This window comes from Dromaius novaehollandiae, chromosome 1 (genome assembly GCF_036370855.1).
Source record: "Dromaius novaehollandiae isolate bDroNov1 chromosome 1, bDroNov1.hap1, whole genome shotgun sequence".
In the NCBI taxonomy this organism is placed as follows: Eukaryota; Metazoa; Chordata; class Aves; order Casuariiformes; family Dromaiidae; genus Dromaius; species Dromaius novaehollandiae.
The window spans coordinates 41,464,457-41,482,574 of NC_088098.1; the positions used below are offsets into that span (position 1 = coordinate 41,464,457).

Consider the following 18,118-nt stretch of genomic DNA (forward strand, 5'->3'; position numbering starts at 1 on the left):
TCTGCCCATTAATACAGTGAGAATCTAAAATTAGGTGTCACGACCACTTGACAAGGACTTTGGGTACAAGTAATTAACAACAGGAGAAGCATGTTTCACACCTTTTGTGACTAAGCTATGTTATTTTCTCCTGGGAAGAAAATAAACAGCAGCTTTAAATACGAAAGGTTTTATTTTTAGTGTACGTACACTAATAATGGAATCTGCAATGGCCACTAACTTTTTTATTAAAGACAGCTTGGCAATTGTTTTTAGTTTGTGGAGAGATTTCAGAGGGAAATATTAAAATCTAGTCTTTTAAATGAACTGCAAGATTTTTCACTGTTGTCCAAATAGGAATTACCTTTTTCCCTACTTCAGGTTCGGGGAATGGTCTTTAACATCTAGTCTAAGCTGCTCACCTAACCTGTTTTGTTTTGATTTTATTTGTTTTTTCCAGAGAGGGAAGACAGACTAATCTCCTGCCAATATTAAATCACAGTAATTTCACTCTTAGCTGTTGGTAATTGTAAGTATATTGCACTTGCACTTCAATTATATATTATATCTTTAAGGAAATTGAGGTGATGAAAATGTTTATCCAGAACTTCTCCTGCCAGTTCTCCTATAAACATGACAATCTTTATCCAGAAAATGTCACAGTAGAAAAAGTAAATTATTAAACACATTACACGACAAAAAAGTATTTCTATGTAATTCAGAGCCAAAGTCTGTTCTTAGAAGTACATCCCAAATTCCCATTACTGTTTCCTCATTAATGTATTGAATTCATTTTTGGTCCAAGGACTTTCCATTTTATCAACTGTATTACTAAAAAAAAGATGTATGACCTATTATACTACAAGTGAATAAAGTGCTTCTTTTGTTAACAAAATAGTTTTCTTATTCTCTTTCATCAGCCGTACTGACTCCTCCCTTCTTCCATTTTAAGTCATGGAATACAATTGTTTAAGCAGGAAAAATGAAATTACCTTCCTTCCGAATTTAGTATAACACATCTTTATTTTGAAATTCAATTTAGAACAAAGTTAAGCAGAATAAATATAGCCTCTCATTGCTTTCCTCATTTTGCCTGTTGCTGTTTTACTGATATCAGCTGACAGGAGCACTGAGCTGGGAAGGAAGCGAGGTAAACTCAGGAGGAGCTGTGAATTTATTATCATGGTCTTTATTTAGCAGTGCCATCAAATCACCTAGGAAAAGTAACAGTAATACAGCATTTTGAAAGGCCGGGACATCACTTGTAGTACAATATTCAGTAACTCTGAAATATATAATATGAAGTAACCTCAAGATGCACAAATTTCTGTGGGCAACAAAATATCAAATTCACATAATGAGGCTTCGCATTGAAATTACACAAAAATCCAAGATATGCAGAACATACATTAGGGCAGGATATGGTCCTTTGAATGTTATTCTCAATGCTCGTACCAGCAGCAACCGTCATCTGAAAAAAGGGGGCAACAGAGAGTCTGCTGAATGGAACAGAAGTGTGTAAAGTGCTACAGTATATTTAAATTACACCATGCTAATATGATGACTGTTCTTAATCATCATTCAAGCAAGCTGACCTACCGAAAGCGTGGCTCAATGACATTTGCACACACAAAATTGAAAGTATTGTTACATACGGAGAAAATCTCCAGCGGCCGGGGTGAGCTGCCATTGCCTGCCCCAGCAGCAAGGCGCTGTGCGGGGGTCCCCTAACCGGGGGGGTGGGAGGGAATAAGCACCGCTCCGCGGCTGCCTTTACGCTGAACCGTCTGCACGAAGCGCCAAGTCGACCCCTTGGTGAGGAATGAAGAAAGGAGGCTGTCCTCCCCCAGGCAAAACTATTTTATGGAGAGCAAAAAATAGTAAGCCTGTGAGGTGGAATTTACTTGTGAAATTAGTAAATTTGGCATACTGCCTCAGCCTTTTCTCCTGCGCCGCATGATCATAATACTGGAAAAACAGTAGGAGAAAGGCTAGGTGCAGTTAAAAATCTGGAAGTTCACTCAGCTTCCTGAAGAATACATTTTAGCATTAAAGGCCATTTTCTCTCCTTTTTTGTCACTTTGTCATTTCTTTCTGCAGGGCCCAGCATATAACCTACTCTACTTCAGCGAGACGGTGGCTATAGGCTGTCTGACCAGCTCACATTTCTCCAGATCTCAGGATTTACTTCAGGGAAAATTAACAGCAGGCATTTTTTGAAAGTTGTACAAGTAGCACTTTTTCAACCCTCTGATTTAATCTGTCCTGCCTGCCAATTTAAAAAACAGTCCCATACTGAACCTCTAAACGTTTTTTTCTACTGCTGAAAGCATATGTAACAATACGTACAATATTCATGCTAATTGTAGTTGAGCTTCATCAGCTCTCAAAGTAAATATTGAACCAAGCTTTATTTGTGTGACTACATACCACGCCGGTCAGTAAACACGGCCCTCGGAGCCAACAAAAAGACAGTATTTTCATATTCCAGTACTTCTAACAGCAGAATATAACATTTGAAAAATACAACATATTGCAAGATGTGTTTTATAATGACTTTACCATTGTTATTCATGAGAACAGAGGCTTAAATTCATGGCTTGTGCAGGAAACAAAAGTACGCACGTTTTCAGTGCACTTAATAGCAGCCACAGGCCCATCTGCCTCTTCATCTACGCCCTAACCATATATTGCCAATACGCTTTGCACTGCGATTTGCAATGCTTTTTTAAGTATTTGAAAGAATTTTAAACTTTCAGTATTTTAAGGGAGAATTATGCTATGAAGGGGAAAAAAGAGTAAATCTTGAATGTAAAGCAAAACTTTACATATTTCCATTCTGGAAAGTTTTTAACTTACTGATCTCACATTTCCCTTCTTTCAATTCACATTCTTAAATATTTGAAAACATTTTTCTGATGCTTTTGTATTGTTTTTATAGGTAATTTCACTTGATATTAAGTAACTACTTTTGAAAAGGACTTTTCCATGAAAAGCAGCCTTTACGGTCAACTCACAGATCATGTTTAGGCAGATTTTTAACACCACTGGTGCTCCAGAATTTTGTAAGGAAAACACAGCCCACATTATGTCAGCATGACACTCTTCTAAGAAAACAATATTTCAGCACAAGAAAATACGCACATTATATACTTTATCTGTTCATTGTTTCAGTCTTAAACATCTTTCTTTAATATTAGGTTAACTCTTAATAAATTTAATTTCAGTGTTTACACACACATACCTACTAAAGAAATAAATTCATTAAAGCAAACACACTTGGATTAATGAATAAATTCTTTATGCATTTTTTCACATTTTTTATTTACGTATATATCACATGTATGATAATGTTTTCTGACAATCTTGTGCTTTTGTGTGAAAAGCTTTTTAGTGAAAGATTTTTACTGTATACTTTTGACTGCTGCATATGCCCTCTGTTTAATAATCCATCTCTGCTGTCCGTCACTGTTCTAACAGCACTAATTGCTGAGTAACTTTAACCAAATTTTTCAAATTATCTTTTAATCACTTTTTTCCTCTCTTCCCTCTTGGAAGAGTTTTTTTTACAAACCAAAAGAAACATTGCTGAAAGGTTTTGAATGAAGAGTGCTCAGTTCTAGTGAATGACAGGTCTAAGGTCGAGTATTTTTGGACTTTTGGGGGCTAGTACAGGAAACTTTACATAAGTGGAACTGAGAGATCCCTGATCCTTCACTGCTTTCAAGGCATTTCCTTCTAGCCAGGGTGATTTCACGGACTCATGGTAGCTAAGAAGCCAAGTTTAAGAGAATAGAAAAAAAATAAACAAAAAAATCCATGTATTATTTTTAAAATTGCTTGTCTTTAAAATATGTATGCTACATAATATTCATCTTAATGTCATATGAAGATTTTACTGGCAATCATTTGAGATACACTGCATAAGTCATTCATGGGTTTTGCAAGTAGTGCAGCAATTCCCATCTCATGCATGTTGATTAAAATATTTATTGCATTCAAGCATGAATTCAGTATTATAGCATCTACTTAGTATTTTGTAACCCTAGTAACTATAACCTATTTGAGTTAATATTCATGGCGCTTTCTATTATGATTTGGTCTTCCTCTCTGGGAAAAAGAATAACCATTAAGGTTTATCAGAGGGGACAACAGGGTCAACAGGGAGAGAAAATTCCCAAACCGAAGCTCTAGAACATGCATATATTCTGGCTTGAGATGAGCACTCCAGCTAATGTTTGCTTTGAACCACACACACAGGAGCAGATTCTCTGGCTATATCCCAACTGGTGGACCCAGAAATGTTTCTAGGCTCCTCCTCTCTTTTTCCGTTTCACATAAAGGAAGCCCCATGTGAGGCTACGGTGCATCTGACAATATTCTCTGCAGTGCAAAAGGAAGAAGCATCCTCCACAAAAAAGCCCTCTAGGTAAGCACACTGCAAAACTACACCTCCTGGAGTTTCCAAGACTGCATCAGATCATAACGAAGAATAATGGACCACATAGGCACAAAACTGGCCTAGACTTCACAACTAGGTGGGAATGGTGCCGAGCATATCTAAGACTGCCATTTCAGGTAGTCTAAATAAAACAGAAATAAAGCAAAGTTTTAGCTGCTAGAAACAGCTGAAAATTCAGTAAGTCTATTATAATCATGGTGTCTAACGTGGATATCCCTGAGATTACACCATATAGCAACTGTGCTTTTTCCTCTGGTTAGGTATACCTGTTTACCATCCCTCCTATCATTTTTACCGGCATTTCCAAGTGACCTTGCTGTTCAGATCAGAGAAAACAAAATACATTTTTCTAGATACCAGCAGCATTACAATCCAAACCTCCTTAGCAAGTCCCTAGTCAAAGCTATGCTAAAGCAGGAATTCCCGCTCTCAGTTATGGTGTGAGCAGTACAGTGCTAATTCCAAGGCCATGTCCAAAATGGCATCCCTTCAGATTTGCTGAAATAAAGGTCACTTTTCATCCCCAGTGGTGTCCAATGCTGTTGACAAACTCAAAGATAGTGCCTGCTAAATCTAGTTTTTGATAGATTGAAGAAACCAGTGCAGAGTCTTCCTCAATTTTTTGACCTTTCTTTAACATAGGTATCTGACAGTTGGGACCTACTTACTGGAACGATAATGACAATCTTGTTCTTGGAGATAAAACTCTCTCTCACAACAACACTTGATGTTTCTGGACCAGAGTTTTGTAGTAACCAGTCTCAACCAGTCTTAAATCATTCAACACAGTCCAAAATCCTATTTAGGTTTCTTATTCTATTTTAAAGTTTATTTACTCATATTACTTAGTGAAACTTGGCAAAATTTAAAAAGAACTATTTTTCCAGTCATGCCTATGTGTCATTTCTGTGAGGCAGCTTATTCAGGTCATGCTTAGAAAACCATCTGAACAGTCTTCAAGGCAAAAATCCCAAAAGGGACAGACTAGTTACTATTTTTAGAGCCATTCTGATAGAAGGTATTCTCTTGTTTACTTGAGTGGTGGAAAACAAAAAGATGACTTCCACAATACGTAAGGGATAATAATTCAAAAGTGTTATGTTTCTGAGTGAAATTCACTACCTATTCTTATTAAAAGTCAGAAATGTCATAGGAAGATCTCTGCCACAACCATCCCAAGACACTCAGACTAAGAAATTAAGTTCAGCTAAATGTAACTTGAAAAAATAAGGCTTATCCTATGTAACATCTCACACACTTAACATTACTCCATCAGCAGGCAGCACCTTCAGCTCATGTTGAAACTAGTTTAATTTATATTTCCTGATAACAGTGTAGATAATACTAACCAGCATTTGTTCATTGTAACTCATCCATTTGTGGAATTCATTTTTTCCATGCATTTCTGATTAGGAAAAACCTGCATGTATCATGGAAGTATTCATATATACATACACACAAATGTACACTAATTAAAATCCATAACTTTTTTTTCTTTGAGTGATGGACTAGAAGCAATGTTACAAAACAAATATTTTCCATTAACACTGAAGACCATAACGTAGTTACAGCCTATCATGGCAGCACGTTGCACCATAGATAAAGAAGACATCTGTGATGGTATGAGTCTATTTATTCTACTAACTTTAAAACATCATCATGTGAATTCAGACACAAAACAGATTCCCAGATGCCATTCATACAGCCCGTTCTAAAGAGAAAGAGAAGTGTGATCTAGATGCCAGCGGAGGGTACTATAATAATCTCAGAGGTATATTTAAATTCACAAACTATTTGCTGAATGCCTTTCTGTAACAGTTATCCCACCATTGTGCTGTCTTTTATGGAAGACCATTTCAAAACTTGACTGGAGGGGGCCCTGGGCGACCTGATCTAGCTTTGAAGTCAGCCATGCTTGGAGCAGGAAGCTGGACTAGACAACCTCCAGGTATCACTTCCAACCTACGTTATTCTATGTTTCTTCAATAGTAAATGTTATTTACCACTGCTGATATTACTGTAGCACCTCGTCTTTTTATTATGCTCAATTTGGTACATATATAGAGAGGACAGAGAGAGCACTTTCTTAGAAGAGGAGGGAAACAAAGGATGCAGGATGGGAAGATTTATCATCTTATCCAGTTTATACCTAGATAACTTGGATGCAATTTTAATCATGAGAATAGTTCTAAAGGCACCTCTGTGCTTGCCTGAGGTTTTCGGTGATAGACAAGTTTGAAGTACGGCTTCCTCAGATAATTTAAGGGAGTCTGTGACAACCAAGAAGTGAATTCATGTCTCACCTCATTGCCAACCTCATTATGAAAAAATTACATGTCCTTCTTCTGCAGCCACCTCAGAGACTCACTGGCTGTCTAAGTCTTAAAGCTGCATCTGCAAAGGCTGGCTCAGAAGCCAGCGATGACAACGGCTGCAGACTCAGTGAAGACCAAACTTGCCTGTCACATACGCAGCATGCTTTTGGGAAAGGGCTGGCTGCAGCCTCCCGGACACAGGGGATCGCAGAAGGCATACAGCACCACGCTCGCATCCCTTCAGGAGGCCGCGCCTTCAGTGTAATGTAGGCGTAATGGGGAAGGACAATAAATTTAAAGGAAGCATTTGAATCTCTCCTGACTACTCAAGCGGGTGCCTGAAGAAGCTGGTATTTAGCTTGGAAACTGAGCCCAGCAGGTTGATGCACTGAAACTGTGCCCTTCTGCAAATCACATATTAACGGTAGAATCTCAAACTGGAAAAAGAAACTGTAACTATAATTAACATTCAAATCTCAGTAAAATGCTAACTTCTGGTATATGGTAAAATCGTGGCTCAAAGCATTGAGATGCAACCTAGATGAGGGTTACATACCATGTAAGTTCACAGTAAAATCTGAAATCCTACTGCTGCCTCTTGAACAGAGACGCATAGCTATCCCTGAAAAAGGAGTTTTGCCCTCTTAATATATCATCTAGTGAAAAAAAACCTCACTGTAATTTCCTTAAACATTTGTACTGGAAAACAATTTATGATATTTATGATACTTTATCATACTATCATACTATTTATGATATTTTATTACTTTTCTGCAAAACATCAACAATAACCTTTTCACTAAATGTAATGCTTTATAGTGCTCCATCTCACTCCCATCTGCCTTTAGTATTTCAGGCTTGTCTTTGCGAGAGGCCTCATGTCTGTAGCTGTCAGGTGGCTCCCTGCAGAAATTGGTCTTCTACTGCTGAACCAAAATATACATAAATTATTTTTCTTCCTCCATCCAAAAAATATTTTAATATATGATCCTTGCTCTTTAATCATACTTTGTCATTCACTTCACTACTCAATTAAGTCAAATGGCATGGTAAATATGGGAAGTAAATGAATGATCCTAAATTATCAACTTTGTGCTTTTAACTCAAAAGTGTTGAAAGTTAAGTAAAACAAAAGAAGTCTCATTTTCATGACCAGCATTTGTTTGCCTGAACATGTGTTTGTACACATATATATTTATATATGTATAAACTTTAAATATAGAAAAATATATAAATATATATATTCATTCCATATACATCAATTTTACATATATAATATATATAAAAGAATACAAGAATGTTTTACATATATTATACATACGCATACATATAAATCCGTATTATATATATAAACATATACACACTATACATAATTTAATAATTTGTATAAGCTTGATGATGATAACATGCAGCAAAAAGTAAAACAAAACAAAAAAACACTTTCTGCAGCCATCTTCCTCAATACTAGCTTCCTGGTACTTAAGACTTGTACATTCTTGCCTTTGGACACGGGACCATTCCCGTTGAGCTACGGGGAACTTATTGGTTCTGCAGAGTTAGATCTACATGCAAAAGTTTGCGAGATCTGGCCCTTAAAACCTACTGACATAGCAAGACAGACACCACAGCCTGTGTAGAAATTTTACCACTCTGCTGTTACATAATGATACAAGCTGAGGTTATATATCATTAAGTGAACATTTTAAAAAGATACAAGATTTGTATTTAGTGACTGTATCACAGGAACTTTACTATCTAATTATTTTTTGACTAATCATTTTGAAAATCTTTTGAGATGTGAATGCTGAAAATTTCCAGAATTAAAATAACCTGCTACTACACTACAAAATATTGATTCAAATATATTAAATGTAAGAGAAATTCTTTCTATAGCAAGTTAAGATTTGGTACAGCGATCACAGAAGCAGCGTTAAAGTTCATATAGTCATTAAAATAAATCACAATCATGTCTCTGTGTTGTACTCAGGCACAGAAATAATTCAGGCATGTATTCCATGATTAGAAACTTACTTAATAAAATGAGTCTGAAGAGGAACTGTCTGAACAGTTCTTACTCAAAAAAGAAAAATATCTCCTTGCTAGATAAACAGCCAAATAAGGAATTGTCAGAATTTCCTTCCCTAAAAGTCTTTTCAAACTATAAGATTTTTTTTGTTTCAAAGTGTAGAAAGCAAAGCACATGCTCATTTGGTATCACGTAGAAATATGAAATTATACCACCCGGTTGGAATGTTCTGCTAGTTTGTTCACAGACTGGGTCTGTGGAAAACCTGCTGATTCTTCTTTCAGCTTATCTAACAAACTTGAAAAGCCTGATCTTCAAGTTCCAGTTCAAAGTCATTTTATGACTTGGTTCGTGCAGACGCAGTGCCTGCTTGCACCCCAGAGAGCTGCTGCCCTGCTGAGGCTGGGGAGGACCTGGGACGTGCCTGTTCTCCATGGATATGGCCACACAGAAGCAAGTGCCGGCATGCTCTCCATATACTTTTCGGAGGCCGGGAAGGGTATACTGGGTCTCTCAGTTAACATGTGCAAGGAGAAGTAAAGATGACAACGGGTAAAGCACAGAAGCCTCTATTAAGGCCTGTGCTCATGCTGATCTCCTCAGTGCTCATTATTCACGTGCTTAGCAGGGTACTTTAGGCTGCAGACAGACAGAATTTAGGTTCACAACTGCGTTTTTACGTTTATTTTGTATACATTTTCAGGGAGAATCTAGTCTAAAGCCTTAATTAACCTTTTTTTTGTAATTATCCAGTAACAGAGCAATAGAAAATAGCTCTCACTGGTTAAATGTGTGTAATAATGATTAAAACCTTGAAAGACAGTCTTGAGGAATTTTGCAGTGAAACAGTCTCACTAGGTAGTAGGAGAATATCTTTTCCCCTGAAGAAGCCAATCACTACTTGTATTTTTCATTTAAGTACCATGCTATCTGGCTTCATGACTAAATAACTGTTGTTATGATGGTAAAACAATAAAAATAATTCCCACCACTATAAATTCTCAGACATCAACATTCAGGGCAAGCTAACTGCATCCTAAAATAAGAATTCTTTTTTTGCTGTTTTTGGCATGGGTACTTACTTAGGAAAATACAAATTAGAAAGGATATTCTTTAAAGGCACTTCACATACTTTCATCATGTAAATATGTAAAAAACCTTGTGCTGCTGCTAATCAATTAAAACATCTTCACCAAGACATATTATCAGAATAAACACTGAACTTAACTATTTTGACCAACTGAAAATTTGTCCTTCAAGACAAAGTCTTCAAGACAGTCTTCAAGAAAGTCCACCTGGGTTTCCTAATGTTAATCACAGATACCTAAACTTCAGTAACAGTCTATCCTCCATATTCAGAAAAGAGCCATTATGGTACTAACAAAACAAGTTACATTAATTTAAAGTTTCCTGCATCTGTCTGGGAACTTCCTACTCCTCCACCTCTACAAGTCATTGCCCGCTTTGTCACATCTGAGCTTTGTACCATTTATGCTATGCTGATTTATGCATCTGTGGCAAATCCTCGATATACCAAACTTTAAATGAAGACCAATAACGCCTCTTAGGAAAAATAACAGACGGCATATGAGGTAATGGGGAGAAGTTCTCTCTTTAAAGAATAAAATGCAAAACTATTGTTTTACTCTTCTTACCACAGAAAATGGACAGTATCTTATTCCCTAAACTCAGTCCCATGTCACAGGATGAAAAAGAAAGGTAGTATCTACTAAGATAGACATTTTTGAACACTATCTGAGAAAATACTGTATAAAGAGGATTTTAAAGAACATACACTTTCTCCTCCTTTCCCCCATCTTTGATTTAAACATTCTTTGGAAAACATCCACTGCAAATTATGAGCCTCTTTCCATTTATAATGATTTCCTCTGAGGCATTTTAATGCCACACAGTGATAGAGAGAATGTTTTCTGATCTATTTCACTTTGGCTGTAGGAGAAAAAGAAATCTCCTCTATAGTTTTAAAACTATAGAGCTGGAGCTGAAGCAAGTTAGAGGAGGGAAGAAAAAAAAAACCATAAAAAGACTCTCTCTGTTGCCTGATGACCCAGGAGGAATACGGTTTTTGATTAAAACTCTGCCCATTCCAGTTCTGGCAACAAAAGGTCTGCTGAGATTATCAGCCTAAATTCCAGAACCCAGGAAAGGAATTTCACATTCTATTCTCTACTTTTATGTAAGGTAAGAACCACTTCCACAACTATAGTCTCATTCTCATCCCACTAGCTCAGTAAATATGGCTAACATTGTGGCACACTGATTTCTCTCCATCTGTCCCCTAAGAGGTGTACACAGATACCTACACTTCTGTGGTCTGCAAAGTGTTTCAGTAGAACTGTTCTTGGTCTGTTTTTTTGGGTTTTTTTCCCCCAATGTATATCCTCCTGGAGAAGACACTGCTGAAAAAACACAGCTTGCTGTTGGAGCTAAGGGTGAGACAGGGATATGATGTTGCTAATGCCTGGGGGATTTAATGCTACTCTGCTGGGCCAGCTTCCAAGCAAGCTGGCTCTTGACCTTCCTCTCTCACAGATGACGCTACAAAATTGTGCAGATCCTGGATAGGTAGGGACCATCACATGCATTACTTTGGTCTTATAGTAATTATTATTTTATATAATTTATATTATAACTTGCCACCACATTTGCTAGGCATGGTGCAAGCACAGCTCTGAGAATTTTACGCTCTTTAAAACTGGGAGCAGAGTACATTTCATGTGTGTATATATAATGTATGCTTGTGATACATGTACATTGGGCTGCATGTACTTTACATTTTTTGCTGTATTTGCTTTTCCTGGTGATTACAGGAGCCTAAGCCATATACTTCAGCATCAGTTTTTTTCTTGTCCCCTTAAAAAACCTCCCAGGTCTTTAAGATACCAAAAAACTTTGAAATCCCAAAGAGATGTAAAGTGAAGCAGGGTTACATTTGTGATTTACAGTTTCAGGAGGTGAAGCTGCTTATGGTGCTGCCAAGCAAAGACAAATTAACGAGACTTTGGTCTTATCCTCAGCTGTTCACAACCCTTTGGGCAACAGCCAGATGTCAGAGATCGGGTCAGCTTCACATCAGTGCCATCCAAGAAAGCTGTGAGCAGTGGCAGATGCAGGCAGCGAAACCACCGTGCAAAGACAGCCCAAAGGTGGAGGCTTTCAGCGGAGAGAGGCGGGAGGCACTTCTGCCGAGAGTAACCAAGAAGCTGTGAGCGAGGAAGAGGTAAAAGAGAAGCCTCCTCATCACAATTTCCTCTTGAAGGAATATGAAATGTACTCTATTATAACTGCTTGTTAGAAAAGGGAAGACTATTTGCCTTAGCCCTCAGATGTAGTGTTTCCTCTCTTGTATTGCACCCGTGCATGGAAATAATGTATGCATCCATGCAAGTTGCAAGAGTTAAAAGAAAACCAACAACAAAACCCCACGAATAAACAAAAAACCCACACCATGAAAACAGAAAACAAGTCATTTCTCATATTTTACTAAATGCTGCTTAGCATTTCATTCACATTAACATACACACTCACCCTGTTTAAAATCAATATTCAGTTTCTCAAGTGTTGGCCAATCTCTCCACTTGCAAGAAACTAAAGCAATAAATATAACATGATAAACAAAAATGCAAACTGGATTCCTTAAGAGCATGATAGATTTCTGCAACCAAGATTTAATCTGTGTTACTATCTTACGGTTACTACCCATAAAATATTTTGATGTAATCCTTTGCAAGTCAATTTTATTCATAACATAAAGGTACTTAGAAGAATTTTAATGACAAATTTTTATTCTTAAAATTTTATCTTAAACTCTTACAAAAGAAAAATATAAACTTCTGTAACTTCTAGAAAGATTCTGTGTTTCTTAATTTAAACGTATATACAGAGACTGAGTTTATAAAATGAATCAGGTCGGAGCAGCCTATTTAACTCCAGCTGTGACTTTTATAAGTTATCCTCTAACTGAAACAGAATGTCTTTCTTCTAGATTTGATTTATTTGATTTATTTTTACAAAGCTACATTTTTATCTATTTACATCTGACAGGATGCCACTTGTTCCACTTGGCAGAAAGTCATTTTTTTTCCTTTTGGCTATTAAAAAAAACTGGCAAGAACTAGCATGCCAACAAAGTGGCAGGTGTGTCCTGCCAGAAGATTCCAGTTGGATTCCGCAATTGGGAAATTCAGACTCCAATTTTACATTAATTCTTTTAATTTTACACCAGTGAAAGCGATTCAAATGGTCATCATCAGGATTACTTGAAGCACGCAAAGGCCTGTGGCTCTGTGCAAAGTTCTTCTTCTCACCAGAAGAGGAAGGGAAAAAAAATACTGTAATTGGCACAAAGTGAAAGAGGAAGAGGGAAAAATACATTTATAGGGCAACACAGGGCAAAAAGTTGTGATTTTTCAGAAAGCGATATGGGGCCTCCACTATCCAGTCAGATCCACCTAGTCACATCTGCCCTGACTTTGGCTGCAGCTTGAGATTTATCTCTCCTTGGCAGCGTGGGAAGTTATTCTTGTCATAAGCAATGGGCAAAAATTGGCACATTTAGGACATAATTCGCCTGACCTAGGTCAGCATCTATTTTAAGAGGAATTGCATATAAAACCAGTTATTTCTCTCCATTAACTATAGCTCAAATGTAGATTTCTACATTTGATGACTCTGGCAGTAGGAGAGGGATATTACCGAGTCATTGTACACGAGCTTTAGCGAAAAGCCTTTCCAAGGAAAGCACATTCATAAATGAATTTCTAATCGTAAAGGCAAGAATGGAAACTACTCTAACTTTGCAGGCGAATACCAGCAGACTGAGGATTGTGTATCTATAAAACATCATGTTCATTAACAAAAACTTTTAAAAACTCTTTTTAACTGTCATTTTCACACATAGGTTTATAGCTCAAGACTGCTCTGAGTTGAAATCCCAAACCTAAATTGCCCCAAGAAAAAAAGATTTGGGAACTCTCCTTGGGGATGTTTAATTAAAAACAATAATAAAAATAAAGTCTTGCTCCTTTCTAACAGAATGGGGCATTATTTCACAGTTACAGAGCTTATCTCCACATGGAATATTTCCTTCAGCCTCTTTCAGTATTATCAGTCTCCAAATCAAACCAAATTTCCTAACAGAATGTGTTAGAAGAGCTGTATCTTTCTAATGAAAGTGAAAAGGTATGTTGAAAATCCAACTGTTTCTATATGACAAAGACGGCTAAGTTCTTGTACCCCAGGAGAGTAGGGAAAAGGGATAAAAGCAGCCAGTCATGCCCATAAACGCTCTTTCCTTTGCTGGGGAGCTGCTAGTCCCCGATCCTGCAGCAGTGACCAAAGACTGGTCCAGGGGAGAAGGGGTTCCCCGACACCCCAAATCTTGCAGCAGTTCTCTGTGTACAGCTATTCCACCTAGCTTAGCACCAGGATTTTGAAGTAATATCATGATTATCATGTCCATATAAAAAATAAGACTACAGTAAAATCTTAAATGCTAACTCAAGAGCACACATTTGACTGACTACCAGGAAAAGAACACAACAACAACAACAAAACATTACCCTGGCAACACTTACTTAAAGAGCCAAAGAATTAATATCAAAGCATCCCTGGACAAATATTGGCTATATTTTTTCTCAGACTCACCCACACAGCAGCATGAAAGACTGCAGATGCAGACAAAAACACCCTTTTTGAGTGCACCACAACTGCAGATATAGACAAACAATACATGATTAAAGCCAGAATCCAGTTTTCAAAACTTGGGTATTCTGGTGATTAGTCCAAAAACCCAAAATTGAACCATGAGGGTCTGAAAACAATATTAATAACATCTTGTGATGATGAAAAAAGAAGAATTGGATTTCTTGGACAGTATTTTGGGGCTAGGAAACACAAATGCAGCTTTCTGATATAGAAAAAGAACTCCAAATTTTACATCATATAGCCACTGAAAAGTTGGCAACTGTAACAAACTTGTAAATTTTTACATGATTTTATCTGCATGTTATGTGTACTTCAAGAATTAGTTGTTTTAAAACTAAAAGATACTCATAAAACATACTTCCAAAGGGAAAAGAAAGAAATTTAATAATAACCCCCAGAAGAAGAATCCTCTTAAAATGCACAATCAGTCATAATGCTGTAATGAAGATCTTAGTTGTGCTAATAGGCAGGTTTTCTAACAGTTGGGAAAGGGGAGATCAAAATACACTGATCAGTTAAAAGACCAGTCCTACAAAGACAAAATGGAGAGAGGACGGATTGATAGAGAGCAGCTATGATCCAGAATCTATACCGAGAAAGCTCAAATTGAATTATTTGCACACCTTGTCTAAGTTAGATGGTTTGAATACGGCACAGTCCTCTCAGGCAAAAAGAGAGTAACAAAAATCCTCAGTCTTCCTTCCTAAGGAATGCCAAGCATAGGTGAGTTTTGTTATCTAATTCCATTTTTCTTGGCAAAATACAGTACTTCCATTTGAAAAGAGGTTTCCTCACCACTGCCGAACCATCACTGCCCACAAACAAAGGAAAAGAAAACTTCAGCGGGTACCAAACACATTGAGTTTTGGACTAGAGCTGATGGTAACCACATCTCTCCAGCAAAATACAAACAAGTTGCTAACTATTTGTAAAGGATGTATTCAGAGACAATCTCCAGACAATCAGACTATTGAGGAAGGCTAACAGTAACATACTCAACAAAAAGTACAACACACTGTATTCCTAACAGTATTCTGGGATTTAACTGAAGCATACTTATTATAGCTTGGAAACAGTTAGGATGAAACTAATTTCATCCAATATTAAATTCTTCCTCCAAGTTTTGTTTACATTTTAGTTGCAAGTGAAGTTAAAATGGTAAATCTAAGGTGATCTTCCATGCCACAATTCCACATAAGAGAAAAAAGGAAATATGTATCATAAATATTAATATACTGCAGAAGGCATTATAATTGCAAACATATGGATGACAGCAAATTTACCGAGAAGCATTTTAGACTGACCACAGGCTTTTGGCCTGTGGAAAATGCAAAGTAACTCTACTTGGTAGGTCTTGCAAGTACTCAAGTAACTCTTCTTTCACTGCAGTCTAAAACTAAGTTGCATTAGCTTGCACGTGCCACAGGCTAACGGTGTGCATGGATAATCATCACGGCTTGGCTAACTTGCAGTAACACCACTATGTCCGACCCTTCAAACGCATTTGAAAGGAAATTTCAAAATCAAGTATGTTTTAGTATTAAAAGGAATGTATTAAAAGCACTAAAAACTGCCTGCATTTGGGAGGGGGAAGGAGGAAGGGGAACAAAGATCTCTTGCAGCTCTGTTGGTAATCGCTGCACAGCTGCCAAGGCTGCACCTTGGGGACACTCACAGCATTACAGTCCCAAAAGATGAAAAGACAGAAGCGCGAGCTGGACAAGGGAAAGACACACTTCAAAGCCCTAAGCAGGCTTTTTCCAAGCAAGTTGCCACTGACTATCAAAGATAAAAGATATTTTTAAAGCTGACAGTTCTATATAGGCCTGAATTCGGTGAAGAGCTTACACCTGAGATTAGTCTTACTGGTATCAGTGTGAAGGGTTTAGTGCTTTAATCATGCACACGATTGTGTACACAGAATAGGTGTTTTATTAGGACGCACTTGTGAATCTTCAACACATTAATTTTGTATCACACCCATAAATACATATAACTAGAAGACTTCAAAGTATGATTGCTTCCTAACTTTTCCTTTTTCTTTTTGCACTTTGAAGCATGGCACTAATAAAAACAGGGCATTACAGTTTTCGGAGTGAGAAACATGACTTAAAATTGTAGCAGTGGTCCTGGAAAATAAGCTCAGTAAAAAACTGCTTACCAAAGGAATCATATTTAGTCAATATTTTATATAGCAATTTAAATAGGGAAAATATTGACTAAACAACACTTTAAATGTAATATATTGTCTTCCAACAATATCAAAAAAGGAAATCTATGAAAAATGTTACCATAGGTATACTAATTTTCTCTCCAGACAATGGCTTGGCATATGCACTTGTGTGCATCAAAGGAATACATGATTAACACTGGCAGAAGACATGGTTAATAATCTGTGAGTGAGACATGTGGCTGTTCTAATCATTAACACAACATTTGTTGTGGAACAAAGATACACACATTAGATTAGTAAGGGTATTCATTTTGATAGTCTTAGGTAAGTTTGTATGATACTCATAGCTAACGTAAGTATAGTCTTTTTCTAGTTCAGAATCCCACTCTTTATCAGCACCTGTGCCTCTTCCCATGCAATTTTACCAGCTTTATGGATTTACACATCCTGCTGTCTCAAATATAATGATGTGACTAATGATAAGTGCCCATAAGGAAAAACTTTTCTAGACATTTTGCATCCCTATGTGATACCTAATAATTAAACAGTGTGGAATACAATGAGAGAAATACCCAAATGTTCCTGCAATAATGCAGAAATTTTAAGGAAATCAGGCTATTGCCTTTGCAGAATCTATTCTTCTAACAGCATAAAAAAAGAAACATGTATACAGTGATACTGAGAATAAAACATTACACATGCATATTAGCTTAAGAGATTTTATGAATCATTAGGGCATTTGATTATGCATCTTCTTCAGTTCCACAGATCCACACTTACGGTTTGGTTCTGCTGTTAATACTCAAGAGTTGTAATACACTTTAAATCCTGTTAGCCACTGCTATATTATTCATTTTAACAAAAGACTGTGCAGGTGACATCCCAGTGGGAAACTGTGGTTAGCACGCAAGCATTAAAGCTGCCTGTCTCCTGTCCTCTACTGTCACCCTGCTAGAGTATCTCTCTCTGCTTCCCTCCATCTTAATGACTATTTAAGACCATTTCCAGTGCAAGACAGAGACCCCCATGTCAATGCACTGTATAGCTAAAAGAGTCACCCAATAAGAAGGAAACCCATGTCAAATTTAGTCTCTGCCAATTTCAAAACATGAATATGAACCAAATTTTGCTGCCTTTCAGATGAATGTCCACAGGATCATGTTTAAAAATGTGTGGAGTCCTCCCTTCAATCTCTCCCATTGGGAGCTTTTTCCCTGTGCATGCAGTAAAACTACTCCAGAAGACAGAATGACTTTCAGACCTGCCTGGGACACTTCCCCAGTAGCGGCAAACCTGGATTTTTATCCTTGCACTGCTTGGTTGTTACTTGTTCATACATGATGGCTTGGTGTCAATAGGAGGAGAGAGATCAGCCACAGGTTAGGATATAGCCTGATTGCTGTTACCATCTTCTAGAAGACTGGAAGAGAAGGGTC

The 18,118-nt window shown here is 37.2% G+C and overlaps 1 protein-coding gene across 12 annotated transcripts in view; it reads right to left on the bottom strand.

Moving 5' to 3' along the window:
* Window positions 1-18,118, bottom strand: part of PPFIA2 (PTPRF interacting protein alpha 2) — a 351,928-nt gene that overhangs the window by 177,663 nt on the left and 156,147 nt on the right. For 6 of the 12 annotated variants that reach the window (XM_064509618.1, XM_064509631.1, XM_064509603.1 and 3 more), the window contains one exon: window positions 1,388-1,450. The exons of the other annotated variants lie outside the window; for them this stretch is intronic. In XM_064509618.1, coding sequence (XP_064365688.1) covers window positions 1,388-1,450 — 63 coding nt within the window. The remainder of the gene's footprint in view (window positions 1-1,387; window positions 1,451-18,118) is intronic. 12 annotated transcript variants of the gene reach the window in all.